General features: G+C 50.1%; 4 protein-coding genes across 4 annotated transcripts; 1 reads left to right on the top strand and 3 right to left on the bottom strand.

Annotated features, from left to right (window-relative positions):
* Nucleotides 1–6,482: 6,482 nt before the first annotated feature.
* On the bottom strand, nt 6,483–7,523 carry WDR38 (WD repeat-containing protein 38-like; the record flags this gene model as incomplete). Its single annotated transcript, XM_036775368.1, has 1 exon — nt 6,483–7,523. The coding sequence occupies one exon, from the start codon at nt 7,521–7,523 to the stop codon at nt 6,483–6,485; it is 1,041 nt and encodes a 346-aa protein (XP_036633870.1).
* A 2,303-nt stretch (nt 7,524–9,826) lies between these two features.
* Nucleotides 9,827–12,446, bottom strand: PC9H_005808 (uncharacterized protein; the record flags this gene model as incomplete). The annotated part of the gene is made up of 5 exons (XM_036775367.1): nt 9,827–11,316; nt 11,367–11,479; nt 11,536–11,664; nt 11,716–12,092; nt 12,144–12,446. 5 exons carry the CDS (start codon nt 12,444–12,446, stop codon nt 9,827–9,829), a joined length of 2,412 nt encoding a protein of 803 aa, XP_036633869.1.
* A 495-nt stretch (nt 12,447–12,941) lies between these two features.
* Nucleotides 12,942–13,621, bottom strand: PC9H_005807 (uncharacterized protein; the record flags this gene model as incomplete). The annotated part of the gene is made up of 3 exons (XM_036775366.1): nt 12,942–13,377; nt 13,444–13,494; nt 13,542–13,621. 3 exons carry the CDS (start codon nt 13,619–13,621, stop codon nt 12,942–12,944), a joined length of 567 nt encoding a protein of 188 aa, XP_036633868.1.
* A 545-nt stretch (nt 13,622–14,166) lies between these two features.
* On the top strand, nt 14,167–18,650 carry PC9H_005806 (uncharacterized protein; the record flags this gene model as incomplete). Its single annotated transcript, XM_036775365.1, has 12 exons — nt 14,167–14,364; nt 14,409–14,663; nt 14,901–15,224; nt 15,548–15,916; nt 15,965–16,158; nt 16,203–16,368; nt 16,416–16,499; nt 16,755–16,956; nt 17,010–17,195; nt 17,252–17,384; nt 17,438–18,222; nt 18,271–18,650. The coding sequence occupies 12 exons, from the start codon at nt 14,167–14,169 to the stop codon at nt 18,648–18,650; spliced, it is 3,276 nt and encodes a 1,091-aa protein (XP_036633867.1).
* Nucleotides 18,651–18,747: the final 97 nt, after the last annotated feature.

Here is an 18,747-nt window from a genome sequence, read left to right as displayed (position 1 = left end):
GCACGGACCTTTTCTCATTGGTTGGCGGGCGGAGTCTTCCCTTATTCCTCTCTACTCCCGCTTCGTCCTCTCGTCGTTGCCGCTGTGGTCGTCCCGCGACGAGATCACAAGGCGAGTCTGCACAGAAAAATACCAGCACCCCCCGCGAGCCCACGACGCCTCCATTCTCCCCGTTGAATCGCGGTTTCACCGACTACTTCCCATCATCTCCGTATTCCTCGCCCGTCGTGCGGAATCACTGTGTCCTTGAGTGTGAGTGATGGAGCTTCCATATGGTTGCCCACTCCATGGCTAGGAATTCGAGCCTTGACGTAAGCCGTAAGGCAATGTGACGCCGTCAAGGATAGCTAGGTGACGCTTCACTCGATGGGCTCCCGTTTTACCGCCATCTCCGCATTGGGATCGTGGTCAACGCCTGCTTCTTTTACCGTGCATCTCGCCGCCGTCGACCCAAACGCTCTGCGCCTCCACTACTCCGTCTATACGTCGCTTCTCAGAGCTTCGCAGCACGCACATCTTGGCGCAAGACCTCTGCCCGTCGAGGACCCGAACTAAGGCTAAAATGGCACAACCGCCACCTTCGTTGCCCAATAGCCCAACGACCCGACGAGTGGCTGAGATGACTGGCATTTCTACGGGTTGCGCAGACGCCACCGCGTTGGATCGAGCACGATCGATGACATCGACGTTCGTCTCCTGCATCCTATAGTACCAGTCTATCGCGCTGTCGTGGGGATACACCTTCCCATCTGCGCCTGCGTGACGTACCCGTACGTGGTAGGTTGTATCGTAAATATATAGCGCTCGACACAAAGGCTATAGTAATACAGTAGAAGTCATCCTGGGGAAAATGACGCAGAGAACGTACAGCGCTTGCGTGGACTAGGACGGAGGACACAGGTCAATACGGTGATAACGTGTAACTACGAAAGTGAGTGCGAAAAATGGGGTGTTCATCTTTGAAAGTGGCAAACTTTGAAATGGAGGCCATCACATCAAATGGATGTGCTATGTACCGTATGCGAGGGTGGATAGTCTACTACTCGCCGTGAAGAATACACGATATTTTGAGAGCAGACGGTGTAATGCTTGTGCCCGTAGAATAGCGAATGAAGCAAAACAAGAGCCATTCGTCCGTCCGAAAGCGGGTATAGGCAAGCAAGGTCAAGGCAGTATTCACAGGCGATCGTAGTTCGCTTCGGCCGACACTGAGGAAGGGAGTGCAACATTGGCCAGAAGCCCAACAGGGATACGGCGCACACGATGAGTACGATCCTACGACACGTGCGACCTGCCAAATACGAAGCAGGCACAGCCTTTGTTTCCGCTGTCCTCTAGTCTGCGGAGTTGAGGCTATACGACCAAGGGAGTACCCATACCCATGAGTCCTCGACTTCTGGTTTCCCGCTGCTGCTTCATCGTCCGCGTTTTCGCCGTGGAATACCTGAGATACACTGGTGGTGGCGAAATAAGCGCCTCTCCATCAGGACGTGACCCTTGCATAAAAGTATGCAACATAGTTGGTTCGTGCGTCCATGCTGCACGTACACCCGCGATGGGGGCTCGGGGAGTTTCGATGAGGAGCAGCGGCCCGGGATGTCTTGATAGGTGAAGGGGATATCGTATCCGTGGGTTCGGTACTGCTTGTGTAGCGCCACGAAGGAGATGGCGACTGAGGCGGAAGACACGCGCAGCGATGACGAGATGTATTCAAAGATGCCACGCAGTGAAGGGCAGCGGCACAAGGGATGGCGCGGTGAAGCTTCCACCACCCACGGGGCAGGCGAAACCAGGTTGCAGTCGTGGTACGCGGCCAGAGCAATAGCACAATATGCGCTGTTCTTCGTGTGATGCGTCATCCCGACGTGCCACCAGAACTACGCAGTCTCTCGTTGTTTGCAGAAGGTTGCACTTCTTTGACCACGAAGGCCGAAGACGGCTCGCCGTTCGAAGACATCGCGCCATGGTGGTTGACACATCCGGTTCTGGGCCGTGACATCAAATTTAGAATAGACGGGAGGTGCGTTTGGGGAGGAGGCTCTGAGGGAGGGAATGTCTTCGGAGAGTGATGATCATCCGGAATAGGGATAGCCTGCACATTGATGTTGGCTTCGCAGGGACGTTGATTTGTGGGGACGTGCGGAATTCGACAACGGAGAATACCGTCCTCATGGCTGGGGTCACACTCGTGTATGCATATCGTCCACGCTAACTAACACGAGCCACCATGGAGGATACTCTGGTGATGAATGTGGGTATTCAACGAGCGGATTGATCCCCTGGGTTCGGGGAGTAGTGCATCAGGCACGTCGCACTGTCACCATCTGCGGGTGGCGACAAAGTAAACTGTGGCTTCGAGTGGATGGAACGGGCCGGCGCCACCGTGGCACGTGTGACCGGACCGGGCTTGAAGCGCCTCAGTGGAGTCGCTACTCGTCGTGCGTAGCCACGGGGTATCGTCGCGAAGACCATTGCGTACTTGCCACTCGCATCTTCATCCAAAACTCCCGATCTTTCCAACATGGTAGAAGTCGGCCTCATTACGAAGGCTCGTGTGCTGGTAGGTCTTCAATTCGCTTGTCGCGAGGTCCTGTACTTGAGTCGTAGCAGTGCAGTCCAGGACGAAAGAGAGAGTCGATATGGGTGCGTCTAGACATCCTGAAGTGCGCAGGCTATAGATGAACGGCGGAAATTTAGTATCATGGGGCGAGGCGAGAAAAGGAAAGAAAACGGAAATTCTTCTGAGGCAGTCATCAGGTCCGTGGATCTTTCCTTCGTCTTCGTCCCGGTTTAAGAACAGCACAGACACAAGGTGAAGTCGACATGGGTCTGGCCCTCAGATTCATTCGCTCTTACACTCTACACTCTGTGATGCTGAGGAACTGGTTACCTGGCCAAGAACGTGGCCTCTTATTGTCAACAACTTGGACTGTGAAGACAACCAGAGTTGAGGGTCTATCAGGCACTACGAGTCAGACCGCAGCGAGCGGGACAGTTTCTCGAGGCAGAGTATGTTACGTGACAGTACTTCTGCGACCCGTACTAACTTATCATTATAGGTACTAATAGAACCCGGATCCACACACCCCGCACGCGCGAAGCACAGCGTAACTACATTTATATCATACGACTCGTGATAGTCCACGCGCGACTTGTTAAGGGTCCTCACGCTGGAGATGTGCCCCCACGACTCAACATATCAAAGGTACGCTGACAGTACCAGACTCTACGCAAGTCTCACCAACTTTCGATATCAACCATACCTCAATGCATGCCCTGGACGGTTGCGACTTCGAAGCCGGTCTGTATTCGTGAATGTGGAGGAATAATTCGAGTCGGGTCTCCTTTGACCGTTGTACTCAGCTGTCGCATATTTCACACCAGTCAGTTTATATGTTATATTTAACGAGGACTATGAATTATTGTCCATGGCGTGGCATGAGGCTCAGTGGTCGTAAATGATGAGATACATGAATGATAAAGTCCCAAGAGCAGGAGGTAGACTATTGATGATTTAGCAAAGTTCGTACCAGAATCTTTGACCGTCGACGAGCAGCCATTTGGGGCCAATTTGGCAACTCGCTCCGCTTATTATCGCCGCGACATATGTATTCCATGTTTCTAGGTGGGGCCATAGCGAGTGGAGAACGTCGCAGAGCCGTTGAAGACATTTGGGCCATTTCCGCTACCCTGTTACGTGCTCTGCACTGGTTGGGGGGGCAGATCCACGAATATGCTCGGAGTAGAACTCAGTCAAGTCAGCGACTGATATGACCTCGTTTCTTCCGCAGCACGCCGTCACAGTCTTCAACAACGCGCAAGTTACTTCTCGGGATCAGGCTTGTCGAGAGAATGGCAGAGACCGAGCACGGAGTCGGAATTTGCAGTCGAGAGATATGTTGGATCGGCTTTACTCACTCGTTGACTCAGAGGGCGCGGGCGGTACCTACACAGTGCGAATGATTGGTGAACACAATTCTAATCAAAAAACGTCCCGACTCACCCAGTCGCGCACTCCCGCAGTACCTCAGTCTATCCACCGAGGCTTTGCGAGCCTGTCTCGGCGCCACTCAAGCCAATTTGTAGGCCGGTCAAGTCGAGGAGCGGAAAGTCTTGATGGTCTGGCGGGGAGAAGACTTACGGGAGAAGGATGTCGAGTGGCCTTGGCCTGCGTGCGCAGTCAGAAGGTGAGAAGAGGAGGGTGCGCCGGAATTGGAAAACAACTCACTGTAACCACGAGGCAGGAGGCATAGTTACAGCGAGGAATGGGTCAGAGAGGCGAAAGGGTTGATTTGACATGACGAAAACATCCCAGTTCCGGGTTACATCGAGTGCACAAAAGCTAAGCTTCGGAGGTAAACTCCAGGGTGTATCTGGTCAACGAAGAAGATATCAGCAAAATTGAAACCTCACGATCGCCCAACAATTTCAAAGAACTCCACCCACGTCCGTTTCCTGGTCCCAGTTCGACGGAGGCATGATGCATTGATGTCCTGGCTGCGGGAAAGGACTTCGTGATGACAATGATGCTGTATATTCTAGCCTGGTGCGTATTGACATGCTGCGCTCTGAGAAGAGCGATGCTAATCTGCAAACAATGAGTCAAAGTCAGACACCCCAGAGAAATGCAGAGGACGTACGGTAGATCGAACCTCCTTGCCTCTACTCCTCCTTGGGCTTGCGAATTGTTGATGTGTCGTTGTAGAATGGGAGAAGACACTGTCAGTGACACACGATCACGCAGCGCCCCTATTATGTCTCATTGAACCAATGAACATAGGCGCCAACAAACTTGTAGTGTTCTCCTCCACCGCCGATTCAGCTTCGTTCCATGATACGCGCACGGGATGCTATACCAGCCACTTCCAACGTATTCGCGGAGTCAGAAAATGAGGAGACGTTGGCGACCTCCACAATATCTGCGATGATCGCGGTAAATCGACCTTGACGGTGAGTAGCCTGTGTTCTTCTCTCCTTATCCTCCATGAACGACCTTGCCCTATCGGAACATCTCGATCTTTGGCAGCATCCTATGGAAGGTCTCAGGCTTGAGGATAGCGAGTATTCAACTTTTGCCTCACTTCTAGTCTCGCTGTTTTCGGGGTGATAGTAGTATTCTCCGATAAATCGTGGATCACTACGGTCGAAGTCCCAGAAGGCTACCTTGACCACCTGGTCGTCGAGTATGTAGCCCACGGGTACTCTGATGACTCGTTTCAACGAAGGTATTCCTACTACTTTATCGGATTTACTACGCAACTTAGAGAATCCCGACACTTAGCGCTGTCGCTGATCACTGTTGCCAGCGCGTTGAGCTCTGCACCAGAGATGTGGGTGGCTTTGCTGGTTTCGGTGATGAGCGAACATTCTGTGTGAATGCGAGACCAGGACGACGAGATCACGACGTAGGATGACAAGGCACCTCGCTACCATGGACACTTATGCAGAGGCCTCGCCAGACACTCCCACTTTACGCCGTCATGAAATCCGCCAAATACTTCGCCATTCGTCTACATCTATAGTGGGTTGGCTCCCGCGTTATTTTATCAGTCGTTCGTCTCACCTTATCATCACACAGCTCATTAACGGCGAAAGATGGGTCAGACTGCTTTTAAATGCATGCTCACTCCCCACGAGTCTCGACTTTTCGTTTCAATAAGGTGAGAATGGTTGCCTTGTGGTCGATTCCCCTGAATCTCATGAGCTACTAGATCATAGGCTCAATCCTCCTGCAGCTAGGTTCCTGCTTCGGACCCTCTCACGAGTCACCACTTCGCCACGATCCCGCATTCCTCGCACGCGACCTGCATGCAATCCACGCCCCGTTGCGAAAATTCTCAGAATTACAGAGTGATGGACCCCAATGAGTGTAATGCGTATACCACGCAGCTATGCTTCATTTCCACACTCGCTTGGCCCCATTGTTCATCATCACCGCCGAACGTGGCCCTCTGATTGCGTCAAATCAGGTAGGCATCTACTCTACCTACCGCCATCAAATTCGCTCAATACCCCTCTCGCTACAGATCATCGCTTGCCTCCCCCGCTGTCGCTTCCTTTCGTTGCAGTCCTACACGACCAAATCGCACACCGTGAAGAGAAGGAAAGGTGAAGATGCGAGAATGAAATAATAGTGAAGCATAAGTAGCGCTCGACCGTACCAACAGGAGAGAGTTGAAGGGGAAGGCTAGTCCTTGCTGTAGTTACATCATGGGACACGGCAAAGTTGTGCCTGAATTCAATGTCAACGAACGACTCAACTAGGCTTCTGCTACTGTGATTGTTCTCTTATCTCTTGACTTTTGTTCGCTATGTTTCTCCCTCGATTCGTCTATCTCGTGTGTGGAATTCCTCCCCATCATGTATTCTCACAGAATTATAAGTGTTTACTGAGACCTTTTCCAAATTTAAGCAAGTGTACTCGGTGATGAATATCGTACAATAAGGCAGAGATCCAGACGTGCTACAAGTCTCCATATAAGCTACAATAATACATCAGCATTCCAAACATGTACTTTGCCATACCATGAACCCGTCACAATCAGCTTCCCATCAAAGGAAAAAGCAATAGACATTACCGGCTCTCCAACATCATAGATGGCCAATACCTCCCCAGAAGATACATCCCACAGACGAGCAGTACAATCATTAGAGCCTGAGGTGATGAGTTTGAAGTCTGGTGAGAAGGCCACGCAACGGACCAAGTTGGTGTGCCCTCGTAGCACTCTCACCATATCACCAGAACCGGCATTCCATACTTGTATTGTCTTGTCCCATAATTCGGAGATGATGTAGTCTTTTGAGAACGAAAGAGAAAATACTGGACCATTGTGCCCTTCAAGCACCTTGGACTTCCCCGCTTCATCCCACAGCCGAACAGTATCGTCGTAGGACCCGGATACGAGGCGAGTTCCATCAGGGGAGAAAGCCAATGCTGTGACAAGGCTGGTGTGTCCTTCCATCACACCAAGCAGACCTTGCCCCATCTTCGTATCCCATACTCGAATTGTGGCATCCCACGATCCCGCTGCCATCTTGCTGCCATCTGGTGAGAAAGCGAAAGACCAAATAGTGCCAGAGGGACCTTCCAAAGTCCGTAGCTTCTTCCCCAATTCGACATCCCATATTTTGACCTTTCCGTCGTTGTCACCTGTCACGAATTTTGATCCATTTGCTTGGAATGAAATATACTGTTGATTGCCAATGTTGATGGATCTCTCGGCTTCATCAGTCCAAACCACTACTGTTGCACTGGATGCAGACAAAACTCTGCCAGTAGCCGGGATGGCAACAGCCTTGATCCAGTCGCCTTTGTGTGATGCATAAGAGGCTTGGAGAAATCCTACACGAAGATATTTCAGCACCAAATAGAATAGAGGCATATAGATGGCCTGACCATAAGCGTGGCGACCAATAAGTTGCGCATAATACTTTAAAGTGCCCTGGACCTTACGAGAAATGTTGCGAAAGATGGATAATGGGAGCTTGTGCTTGGGATCGGATGAAAGCGAAGCCAGTGCCATGAAAAGTGCAACAAAGACAGAATCATGAACATTGTCTTGAGCACTCAAGTAGCTGACTGCAGAAAGCAGATTCGGTAATACATTGACAACCTCGACCAACGCAAACGAATTCTCCCCAATCCCTGATCGATAGAAATCATTGAGTGGGTTGATCATACATCCACAATGTGAGCTTACTGGAGGGGATGCTTGTGGCGAGTAGTGTGATCTCTGATTGCAACCACCTCGGATTTCGTTGTTTTGTAGCCTCGTCAATTCTGTTGATCAGCGATTCAAGCTTTGCAAATGGATCGTGCTCCACCAATCTGGCTAGAAACTGATAATTGTCCCAGGAGCCTGTATTTGGGAGTGCTGCGTATGGCACATAAGCTGCCAATTCATTGATGCGACGAAGGGGAGGAGCCGGATCGCCAGGCGAATTAGTAGACCCGGCCTTCGCCTCCGCAAGCCCCATCAATGTAAACACAGATTCATGAATGTATTGGCCTTCTTGGATATAACGAGGAGCACCGAAGTGAGGTCTTGCTTGCTTGTGAGACTTCTTGTCTGGAAAGGAACGAAGAAACATAACTCACATCCATGTCACTTTGTTGCTCTTGTATGCTGGGCGGCGCAAGGGTAACAACTCAAGAGTCCACCAGGCAACTTTGAGTGAGTTTGATTTCGTCGAAACCAGTGACTCCCATTGACCTGCATATGATTCCATCTCAAGGCCATGGTTCATTGCTTCGTAGGTCATCCATCGAAGCGCCGGTCCGAATCTCTTTAATTCTGGGTTGGCAACACTACCGCCACCGCTAACATAGTGGTTAGTGTCATTTCCACGCAACATGTGGAAAGGCTTACATATCAGAATGGCTGCCGGCAAACCAAACTTCTTTGACGTCTCCGGAAGGTGTTAATTGGCCAGTGGTGGGTACACTCCTTGCATGGGCATGTTCAGGGAGGTGTCCATGTAAGCCATTAATAATGGCCAGTGGATTCTCCTGCGACGACCATTATAATTCATGGGCTTCTCAGAGTCGTGTACCCGGTATTATAATGGCTGGGGTATGTCATTATAGTGTAGCCTCGTCCGCCTGGGTACGCATTGTAATGCCGCTGGCAGCACTTCTGGGTGAATTATAATGTGAACGCCGGATACTTACCTGCTCCGCTATATGCATTATAATGCCATCACCGTCCGGCGTATTATAATGTGCACACGGGAATGCGGGCGTTGGGCGTCGCCTGGCATTATAATGCTGGTACGTCTCAGTGAATTACAATGTGAGCATGGGAGACTTACGTGCCCCATTAGATGCATTACAATGCCGTCCGTCGTTTTGTGGTGGCATACTATAAATGTGCGCGCGGGAATGCGGGCGTTGCCTGGCATTATAATACTGGTACGTCTCAGCGAATTACAATGCAAACATGGGAGACTTACGCACCGACCAGCGGAATTATAATGGTAGCCGTGTCGTTATTCGTGTGCACGAAACACTCCATCCTCTAAGTGTATAAGTTCGGCGCCATCTAGACTTAGTCTGGATCCATGTGACATTAAAGAGCGCTTGCACCGCTTTGAACCTTGCTTTGTCAGCAATAGTGTCTTGTCGTTGGTCTGTGACCGATTTGCTTCTTCGTCTCCAACCATGACTATGCACGGTTGGTATCGCCGCCCACTCATGCCACGGAATCCCTGAATGTGTCATCTAGCACCCGGAGGCCTCTAAACATGGTGGTGCGCGCGGTCTTCCTCCTTCTCATTTTTCGTTTCCACTCACCCATGGTTCGCTTACCTAATCCATTATCCAAGTTGCAGGCGCCCGTGCAATAGCCGGCGGATGTGAGCGGCGCCCGGTATGTCTATAGCCGGTTCAATTCTCGAGTGCCAGCACTATCATTGGTCGCAACTGGAGACTCCCACATTCACCCACTGGTGCGTTGCCAAAAAATCTGTCTGCCTGTCTAGCTTCTTCATAACACCCCCATCAATATATTGCGCACCCATGACATATTTTGGACTAAAGTTAACGACCTTGACATTAATTGAATACTACTAACACTAAGGTACGTGATATGTATTGAAACAGGGGGCGGGGCAAGGTGGACAAGCAACGAGCAAGACATAGGATTACAACGCATAACTACGAACATCAAAAACTATGTGGAGGGAAGAGTACAAGAATTCTGCGGGCAAGATTTACGGAGACGGCATGAGAAAGAAGTATAGGAATACTGTGATCAAGATGGGGGCGGCGCAAGTGGGATATACAGAAATGATACGAGTAGGGTACGGCAACAGAGCAAATGAAAGCTCATTTCTTCTTTTGACTGACGGTCTGCTTCCGTGTTCCCTTTGATGGGGGAACATACCCCACATCCGCCAGGTGAGGAGGTAAATTCGAGACGCGCTGCGGCCGGCTTGTGGCTGGGGCAGCTGAAGCCTTCTGCCGTGTACGTTTCTTCGGGGCAGGGGGTACCTGTTCTTCGTTTGCTGCAAGCTCCTTGCGCCCCCGTTTCTTGTTTTTTGGCGGAACTGGTACGTTCTCCTTCTCCAGTAGTGGCTCGGAGGGAGACCCTGGGATGGCGGGGGGCGGTGCTAAAGGCTCAGCAACTGCAGACAGAGTCGCCGCCACAGGTGTCACAGCGGGAGCAGCTGGAGTCGACGTGGAGGAAGAAGGTACCGTTGGGGTGACGACAGTAGGTGAAGAGCTTGGCGGTGGGAGTTCTGCTGGAATCGATGCCGCGGGAGTTGTAGGAATTGTTGGCGGGGCAGATGCCACAGGAGTCGTAGGAATCGTTGGTGAGGCAGATGCGACGGGAGTCGTAGGAGTTGGAGTTGCCGCCGAAGGCGATATTGCGGGATTTGTTGGTGCCATGGACCCCGCATGAGCCGTTGGGGATAGGGACACTTCTGAAGACAAAATTTGGGGGATCGTTGGCGTGCTGGATGCTTCATGCATCATTGAGGATAGAGGGACAGTTACAGGCAAGATTGCAGAGGGCGTTGGCATGGCGGAGGCTGTGTGAATCGTTAACGATGGAGTCTCCGTCGTAGGCAGAATTGGGGGGATTGTTGGTATGGTGGAGGCCGCGGAAATTGTCGAGGATGGAGTTGCTGGAACAGGCAAAATTGGGGTGACCGTTGATACGGTGGAAACCACGGGAATCGTGGAAGATCGAGCCACCAACGAAGGCAAAATTGGGGGGATCGTTGGTGTGATGGGGGCCGGGTGAATCGTCGGGAATAGAGTTGCTGTTGTAGGCATGACGGGACCTGTCGTGGGTGGCGAAGATGGGACAAGCTTGGCAGGAAGTGCTGAATGAAGGATAGGTTGGACGGGTGGCGGGGTTCCCGTTGAACTTGCTGGCATCCCTACGGCTGGTGTGGCGGATGTGATGGCCAGAGTCGACGGAGAACCCATGGCCGGAAAGGTGTCTCTAGAAGCTGGGAATTGAGGGAGAGGCTGTGTGGGTAGAAGGGGGAGATGGTAGGCTGGCTGATGGAAGTTCGTATTCCAGAGCGGGGCGTCATTATCCCACTCTTGACCCAAAAGTGCTGTGAACTCGCCCGGTGCGTTCATCACCCCGAAATCCATCGGTACATTCAGAGTCAAAGATGGAAAGGTGTTCTCGATGAGGTTCAAGGGTTCTTCTTGCGATATCGTTGCAAGCTGTCCATTGCTCGTGGTTGGGGAGATAGGTGCTGGCGTTGGGACGGCCATATCTCCCGAGGAAGGGGAAGTGTTGAGTTCTGCATCGTTCGCCTCAGACATTGGGATGCGGCGTTTGCGCTCTTCGGGCGCTGAGAGCTATAGTGAATCCATGTAGAACATATGATATAAATAAACTTACAAAATACTGTCTCTCCATATCGAATGAGCGATGCCTGCATGTTTGTGAAGCCAGTCTTGTCATACTGGGGCCAAATGAGCGAGGTCATGCTGCCTGCATTGTTGAAGTGGACACTGAAACCAACCGTGAGATTTCTTCGGAGTTCACGCCCATGTGACAATACACGTACCTTCTCATCCCAATCTTCCCTTGTTCAGACCCTAGTGGCCCGACCAGCAATAGCGACACACTCATTCTGAATTTCTTTGCAATGGCATCGACGAAGATAGGTAAGAAGTTATCTGACTCCTCCCAGGCCCTACATTTGAAATTTGAACATTGTCATACAGTTTTAAGCCATGGAACCTACCTGGCGTACGCTTCAGGACTTCCGTCCAGGGCATCACGCTTATTGTAATCTTCCATGGCCTGCGCGTACTCAGCATCGGCTCGCTTTTCAAGATTCTTTCGGAATTCTTCGGTCTCGTCGTCGTACTTGGACCTCACGAATTCTGCGCACATCGACATGCGAACATCAGACGACGCAGTCAGATTGGCGCTCTTCCAGTGCTTTCGAAATTCATCACGAATCCTCGATGCATAATTTTCCGCCCAGTAAATATTCATCGCCGTCCGTCGTCGAGGTCGTTCCGCAGTCAAGGAGCTCATGGTATTCAAGATATCGGCTACCATGTCTTGATCGGATTGTTTATGACGGAAACGATGTCGCATCCAATTCGAGATTTTCTAATTTGGTTGAGGGGTAAGTCTCTTATACAAGCATTAATTCACACTTACGAGCCGCAGCTTCTGATGGATTTCGTCTCGACGAGTTTGCTCCTCGATTTGTTCTTCATACGGCAAGGCTGCGATATTAGGTATCTCTGCGACAAAATCCTCTGCCGGCTCAGCGTCAAATGGAAGATCATATCCATATTTTTCCAAGAATGCTGCTGTTATCCTGGTGTAGACGCTTCCGGGGTCGGCCGTGGCAAGGTACTCGTCTTCGAAGGATAGTAAGAGTTCAAGTTTACTTCCTTTTGCCCATGTACTTCGCCCGCGAGGCTTCCCGCTCTTACTCTTGCCCTTTTTAACTAGCATCGTTGGCTGGACGTGTCGGTTGCGAGATAGTGAGAGGGGAGGAGGATATTCTGTTTTGCCCGGTGCGTCCACGATTTGCGGTGAATTATAATGCAAACGGTGGAGCTGATAAACTTTTACAGCTCAACTTTGCCTGAACAAACGTCGCCCTAGCTTTTAGGATCAGAACTCTCCCGCAAGCATTTCAATTGCTCGATCTGCACTTGCGACACAATATACCAGCATGGTGAGCGGACTGTAAATTCATCGACCAATTCTAATTGCTTAGTTCTTAGTTGTTGAGGATCATCTCGTCAATGTAACGAGGCAAGCGGGATTCGCCCCCAACCTTTCTACCAGCCATTCAAATACTCCCCCATGTCTTTCACCTCGTTGGAACACCCCCGTGTTGTTCGCACTTACTCTTCGAACATTTCCCTACGATATCAGAGACTCGCTGTCCGTAATAATATTTGTTTTGAATATTGCTCGCAATGGCATTGTATGAATACTACACTACCTCTGAAAGTTGAGCCTCCCGCGTTTGTACGCCTCCTGCATGGCTGTAGGATCCGACATAGCCTCACATAGGGTGTCCTGCAAATAGTCGATTGCAATACTTGCGATTATGCGTACGGCACCGAGGGATTCCATCTCCTTGCCTGCACCACACTCTTGCAGTATGACGTTTCCACATTTATCGATTTGTTGTTGCCATTTCATGATTCTTCCCAGCGGTACTTCAATGATGGTTAGATCGTCTGTGCCGGTTTCGAGGATCTTAATGTAGTCCATGTAGACAATGTTCGCAAAGGCGGATGGGGAGTTGTTGATAAACGAGTTCAACTCGCGGGATATTTGCTGAACGCGATTGATATTCCATGAAACATCGGTCTCCGGGGATGCTATCTGAGGCCCGGTTTGAGTGGTTAATGCTTGTGTTGCGTCCTCACTAAGTATGAGAAGAGACAGGGAGTTAACATACAAGTTTCACAGAATGTAAATGATTATGGTATACTCAAGGTGCGCCCGAACATTGTGCCGCCTAGCCAGGATGTCCACCTTGTTTCTACGTCTCATTAGGTTCAAGCTATTGGGTATTGGTTGGTAACATACTTTGCATAATGTCGGGCACTCTTGGCTCGGTTGGCAGCCTTGCGCTCAGCCTTGGTGTGATAAATACGAGATCGAGGCATTGAAAGTAGTAGATAAGTGCAAGTTCATGCCGTTTCACTATGGCTAACAGTCTGACCTTTTCAATCAGATTATTCTAAACACGATCGGGCTCAAATATAAGAGATCGGCCAACTAGTATCAATGGATACTCGAGATCAAGGTTCTGATTATGCTGAAATATTACAGGAGCACCAATATAACAGAATCTTTTGTTCTTGTGTTCGACACTGAACTGTTTGCTTGAAGTGACGTAGCCAAACATTTCATGTTCCAACCATTGGCGCCCAACGGATGTAGACTTGACATCGACGGTAACGGACGCCATTGCAACATGTTGTCCTATCGTCCTCCAACCACCTTCATCCATTCAATGAACCTGCTGGAAATCCTTGCGACGAGGAAACACATATCCAGCATATGGTCTTCCTCCCAGTACCCTTTGTCTCATATAAACTTACTCGCCTCTTGCTTCAAGCTTTGCGTTACGTCTGCACCCTCTCTCTTTCCTTCCGTCTTGCATCAATGGTATGTTCACCTATCAGACGACAATAATACTCACAGTGTGATGCAGATTGTTTTTACCCCCCCAAAAACAGCATTTTTACATGAGCATTCAACCATGTTCAGGAAGGCCGAACTCCTGGGCACCGTCGACACATTTATGGACGAGTTCTTTTCTGCCTGGATTGAACACTTCAAGGAGATGGAATACCTAACAGCGGGGTCCGATATTCAGATATATATACAACGCCGAATGGTCAAGGTGCGATCCATTCATTTGCGCGCTCATTTACTCATCCCTCCAAGGTTCTACGTGAAAAAATGAAGGAGATACTCGTTGTCGACCCACCAAGTGAATCGGCATTGCTGGACGAACCCTCATCCATTACCATCCGCAGGGCCTCCGAGTCCAACCACATAAACCAAGGCCCCCAACGACATGACCCTACTGCTGCTTATTTCAAACGGGGCCTACTCCCTCGGCCCAGTGGTAGCAAACGGCGCCGAGAACTGCTTGATGCAGCTGTCATTAGGCCAAAGATTCTTCCCCACCAACGTACTGTAGGTCTATCGTCGACCATAATGCTCAACTTATTCAATTTCGCTTATAGTTCTCTTCAACTCGACGTCGCCTTTCTCATAAACCTACCTGTGTTGATCATAATCCCCTAGAGTAATGTTGTCCCGCTTAAAACTTGTATGTACATGTACATACGTATACTAGTTTGATGTCTTCCACCGTCGATTCATATGTTTGTCATTGTTTTCGGAAGTTGAACATAGCACTTCCACATCGAGCCGGTGCTCCCACATCTAACCAACACATCGATGGGCAAAGAAAAGAAAAAGCGTCGGATCTACGTGCATGAACCCGACACACGTACATTCGTTGCAACAAGAGCAACTCAGACCCGCCTTCAACACACCTTCATTGAAGCACCAGATGCTACGGAAGAAGTCGCGCCGCCGCCACTGCCAAGCACTCCAAGTCTTGAGTTTGACCTCGGGCCTTCAAATGAAGCTTTCACAGGTGGAGATATGGGATCGGTGGTAGATGAGGCTACTTTGCCAGACACCTCGGGGCTAGTCGTCAAGGCGAAGCCAAAAAGATACCTTAATACGGTATGTTTCGTGCACTGTGGCCTGTTTGCGGCGCAATCCCTACTTATTATCATAGGACGCACCACTTCTAACATGGAAAGCAAAATACAGGCAAAAATATCTTGAAGCAACTCTGATTCTCGAAGGACGAGGCCGACACAATATACATGGATGTACTGCTTGCGGGGACCCGGACCCATGCTATCGATGTCTTGACTGTCATGGGTCCTGGCTATATTGTAGCCAATGCATGCTCGAGCTCCATCAAAATGAGCCTTTACATTTCATCGAAGTAATTTCTATTTCTATTCTTGAACTGGTTCATTACTGATCACTCGTTTCAGAGGTGGACCGATGATTATTTTGAAAAATATACACTGCGTGAACTTGGGCTGAGACTCCAGCTCGGTCATCCTAGAACGGTTGGGTGCCCAATGGTCAAGCGTGGCCACGTTGACTTCGTTGTCATTCATGACAACGGGATCCACCTGCTGAACGTCGACTTCTGTGGATGTCCCGATGCGATTGAACCATACGAGCAGCTTCTGGAGGTCGGTTGGTGGCCGTCGTCTCCATTAGAACCTCAAACTGCGACCACGTTCCAACTTTTAAGACTATTCCATAACCTCAACCTTCAAGGGTGCATCCCTTCCACCAATTTCTACCGTGCTCTTGAGCAGTTACATAATGGAGATGGCCTATTTCCGCCACCGGTAAGTATGTACTGCTGTTATGGTTGCTTTAACTTATACCATCTGTAGGACCGCCTTCAGCAGTTCATGCTCACGGTACGGGAGTGGCGACACATTCGGATGGCAAAGCGAGCTGGGCGCGGGAACGATCCGACTGGTTTACACAATACAGGCCAAGGGGAATTAGCCGTACCCTGCAGATCGTGTCCCCATCCCGGAATTAATCTCCCTGAGGGATGGGAGCAAGCGCCACCCGATATTCGGTACATACTACTTACCTTTGATTTGCCACGAATATTCATTTTAGTAGGTGGTTATACGGCCTTCTGTTACAGGAGGATGCGAACTTCAAGCAGAAGAATCGTTTGCGCTCAACTGACAATCGAGATCCTGCCCTCGGCCCAGGTTGGGCCACATTCGTCAGCGAGGAGCCGTACTTTGCACATCTATCCAGTTACGTTGACCAGGAGGAGGTGAGTAATAGATAAACTTGCAAATGAAATGTTCTTACAAAATATAGATCAATCATTGTGTTGGTTTTGCGGCTCTTTGGTCAGCGAATACTCGACGATCAAAGGGCCTTCGAGCGACTGGAATCGGCTCAGTCAGTTGTGCACGCAGCGATATGTTCAGACCAAATGGAATCGGCGATCTGCAAAAGGGCGAGCGATATGCAAACATGGACTATATTTTTCTTTCTAGCGTAGCCACGACTTCACTACTTCTCATCACCATTACATACGACATCGCATGTTAATGGTTCCGACATTTTTTTGCCCGAATGGGTCGCCTTCCCTCGCATCTTCATCTGTCCCGATCAATCGATCTTCGCTTTCGCATTGCAAAATTCCACCTCGAGGCGCACAAAGAGAGCTGCCATGCACCGTTTTCATTGAACTATACTAAATGGGTCAGTCGAACTGACGGAGAAGGGGTGGAACGAATGTGGTCGTGGCTGAACAAAGTTGCCCACTCAGTCTCCATGATGGGACCGGGAGGACGCCAGGACACACTCGACGACTTTTGCAACTTCTGGAATTGGCGTAAAACGGTAAATTTAGGTAAGCGCTACTGTTTATTTTACTATGTTTCCATCGGTTAACTTTATATGCAGGGAATTCTTTGTTGGGGAAAATGACTCTTGCGATCGCGCAAGCAGTTATTCACCATCAAGCATTTAGCGCGTTTACCAGCGGTCTTCGGGAACACCATCTGGACGAGCTGTGCCAATGGGAGGGCCAGGTACGCGCATGGGAGTCGGATCAATCCAATCCATGCCCCTTCGACATTCCGCGGAACGGTAAGTTTACCTTCAATCTCAGATCTCAAGACGTCTACTGAATTGATTTTGCCCAGAGTTGTGCATGTCTGATGTGAAGAAAGCGATGGCGGAGGAAGAACACCGCGCTGTTGAGCGAGGAGGAACGGTGCTTGGTGACGCCAGCCCAAGCGCCTTTCTAATATCAGGACTTGACATCGAAGAAAGCCAGTAAGTGCTTCGATTCAACGGACGACAAATGCGCTAACCATGCTTATTCTCAGGCAGGAGCTTCTGGCTATCTCGGCCAAAACTGATCTCACAACAGTAGAGGCAACACAGCTCCAGACCAGCCGAACCAGCTTGCTCAAGCGCGTCAAGAAGTTCCGCGATATTCAAACTACATACATGCCTGGACTACAAGATTATCTCAAGTCGATACCGAATGTTAGTGCTACTGCGACTCCCGAATCCATCCTGTTATATCTGCCGTCCTTCTTTTCCGTCGATCAGCGAGCCAGCATATGTCCGTCAGAACTTAGTCATTTAGAAAACCGGCTTCGATTTGCGCAAGCCACGGAGGCACTGACTAAACTCCGGCGTCAGTTACGAACACGATCGTTCGCCCACAGTTACAAGACTCGAAATGTTCACTCACAAGGTGCCTACACCCGGAGCCGTCTTCTTCAGAACCAAATTGAAGTTCGGATCAAGGCGATTCGAGTGCAATACATGATGGCGCGTGAAGCCTTGCTTTCGCTTCAAGGCCCTGGGGATTGGGAATCATCCCTCCGTCCATTGCTTCCTGAAGATATCCGCGGCATCAATGAGAGGACACTTACGGCGGAGGAACAAGAAGAATACAAACGCACTCGAATGCTGGCTGGAATGTCACCGGAGTCGGTCCAGAGTGAATTGAACGGTCAGGGCCTTGTGAGCGGATCAGAAAACGTACCGACAATGGCATTCAATCGCAGCCTTGCCCTTGGCGAAGGGAGGCGAACACTGTCATGGATTTGGTACACGGTTAGCGATGAGGAACTCTCAGATCCCGGCGAGGTTCAGGCCTGTAAGTCTTGATTAGAGATTCGCAACTTATACTTATGGCTCTACTTAGGTCTTCGTGTCGAATGGGTTAAAGCTCGTGCTCGAGCGGAGAGATGGCGGGAGGAAGTCCTGTTACTTGAAGAAGAAATGCGCCGCGCCATCGCCTACTGCTGCTGGAAAGCTGAACATTGGGAGAACGTATCACACATAAAATTGTCAGACGACGCCTCGGTGCAAGAGGGGGGGAGAGCATACGCACACCGTCAGGCCAACTATGAACGACGCCGAGCTGCACAATGGGAGAGCAAGTGGTGCGCCATTCGTGATCGCGCATCGTTGGTCGTTACTTCGACGCTGAATCAAACGGAGAATAACATCGTAGTCCCCCCTTTGGTGGTCGAGCTGGATCTAGAGGACGAGGGTAGCGAGGAGGAGAACGAAGATTTGTAAAGAGAAGAAACCTTGGGGATTCTTGTTCGTATATAGTCTACAATGTACAAGCTACTTGCCATTATAATGTATGAGGATGTTCTATCAATGGGAGGAC

The sequence above is a fragment of the Pleurotus ostreatus genome (assembly GCF_014466165.1).
Source record: "Pleurotus ostreatus strain PC9 chromosome Unknown scaffold_3, whole genome shotgun sequence".
Classification (NCBI taxonomy): Eukaryota; Fungi; Basidiomycota; class Agaricomycetes; order Agaricales; family Pleurotaceae; genus Pleurotus; species Pleurotus ostreatus.
The sequence above is the reverse complement of the archived record's forward strand: the minus strand, read 5'-3'. Positions and strand labels throughout refer to the sequence as shown.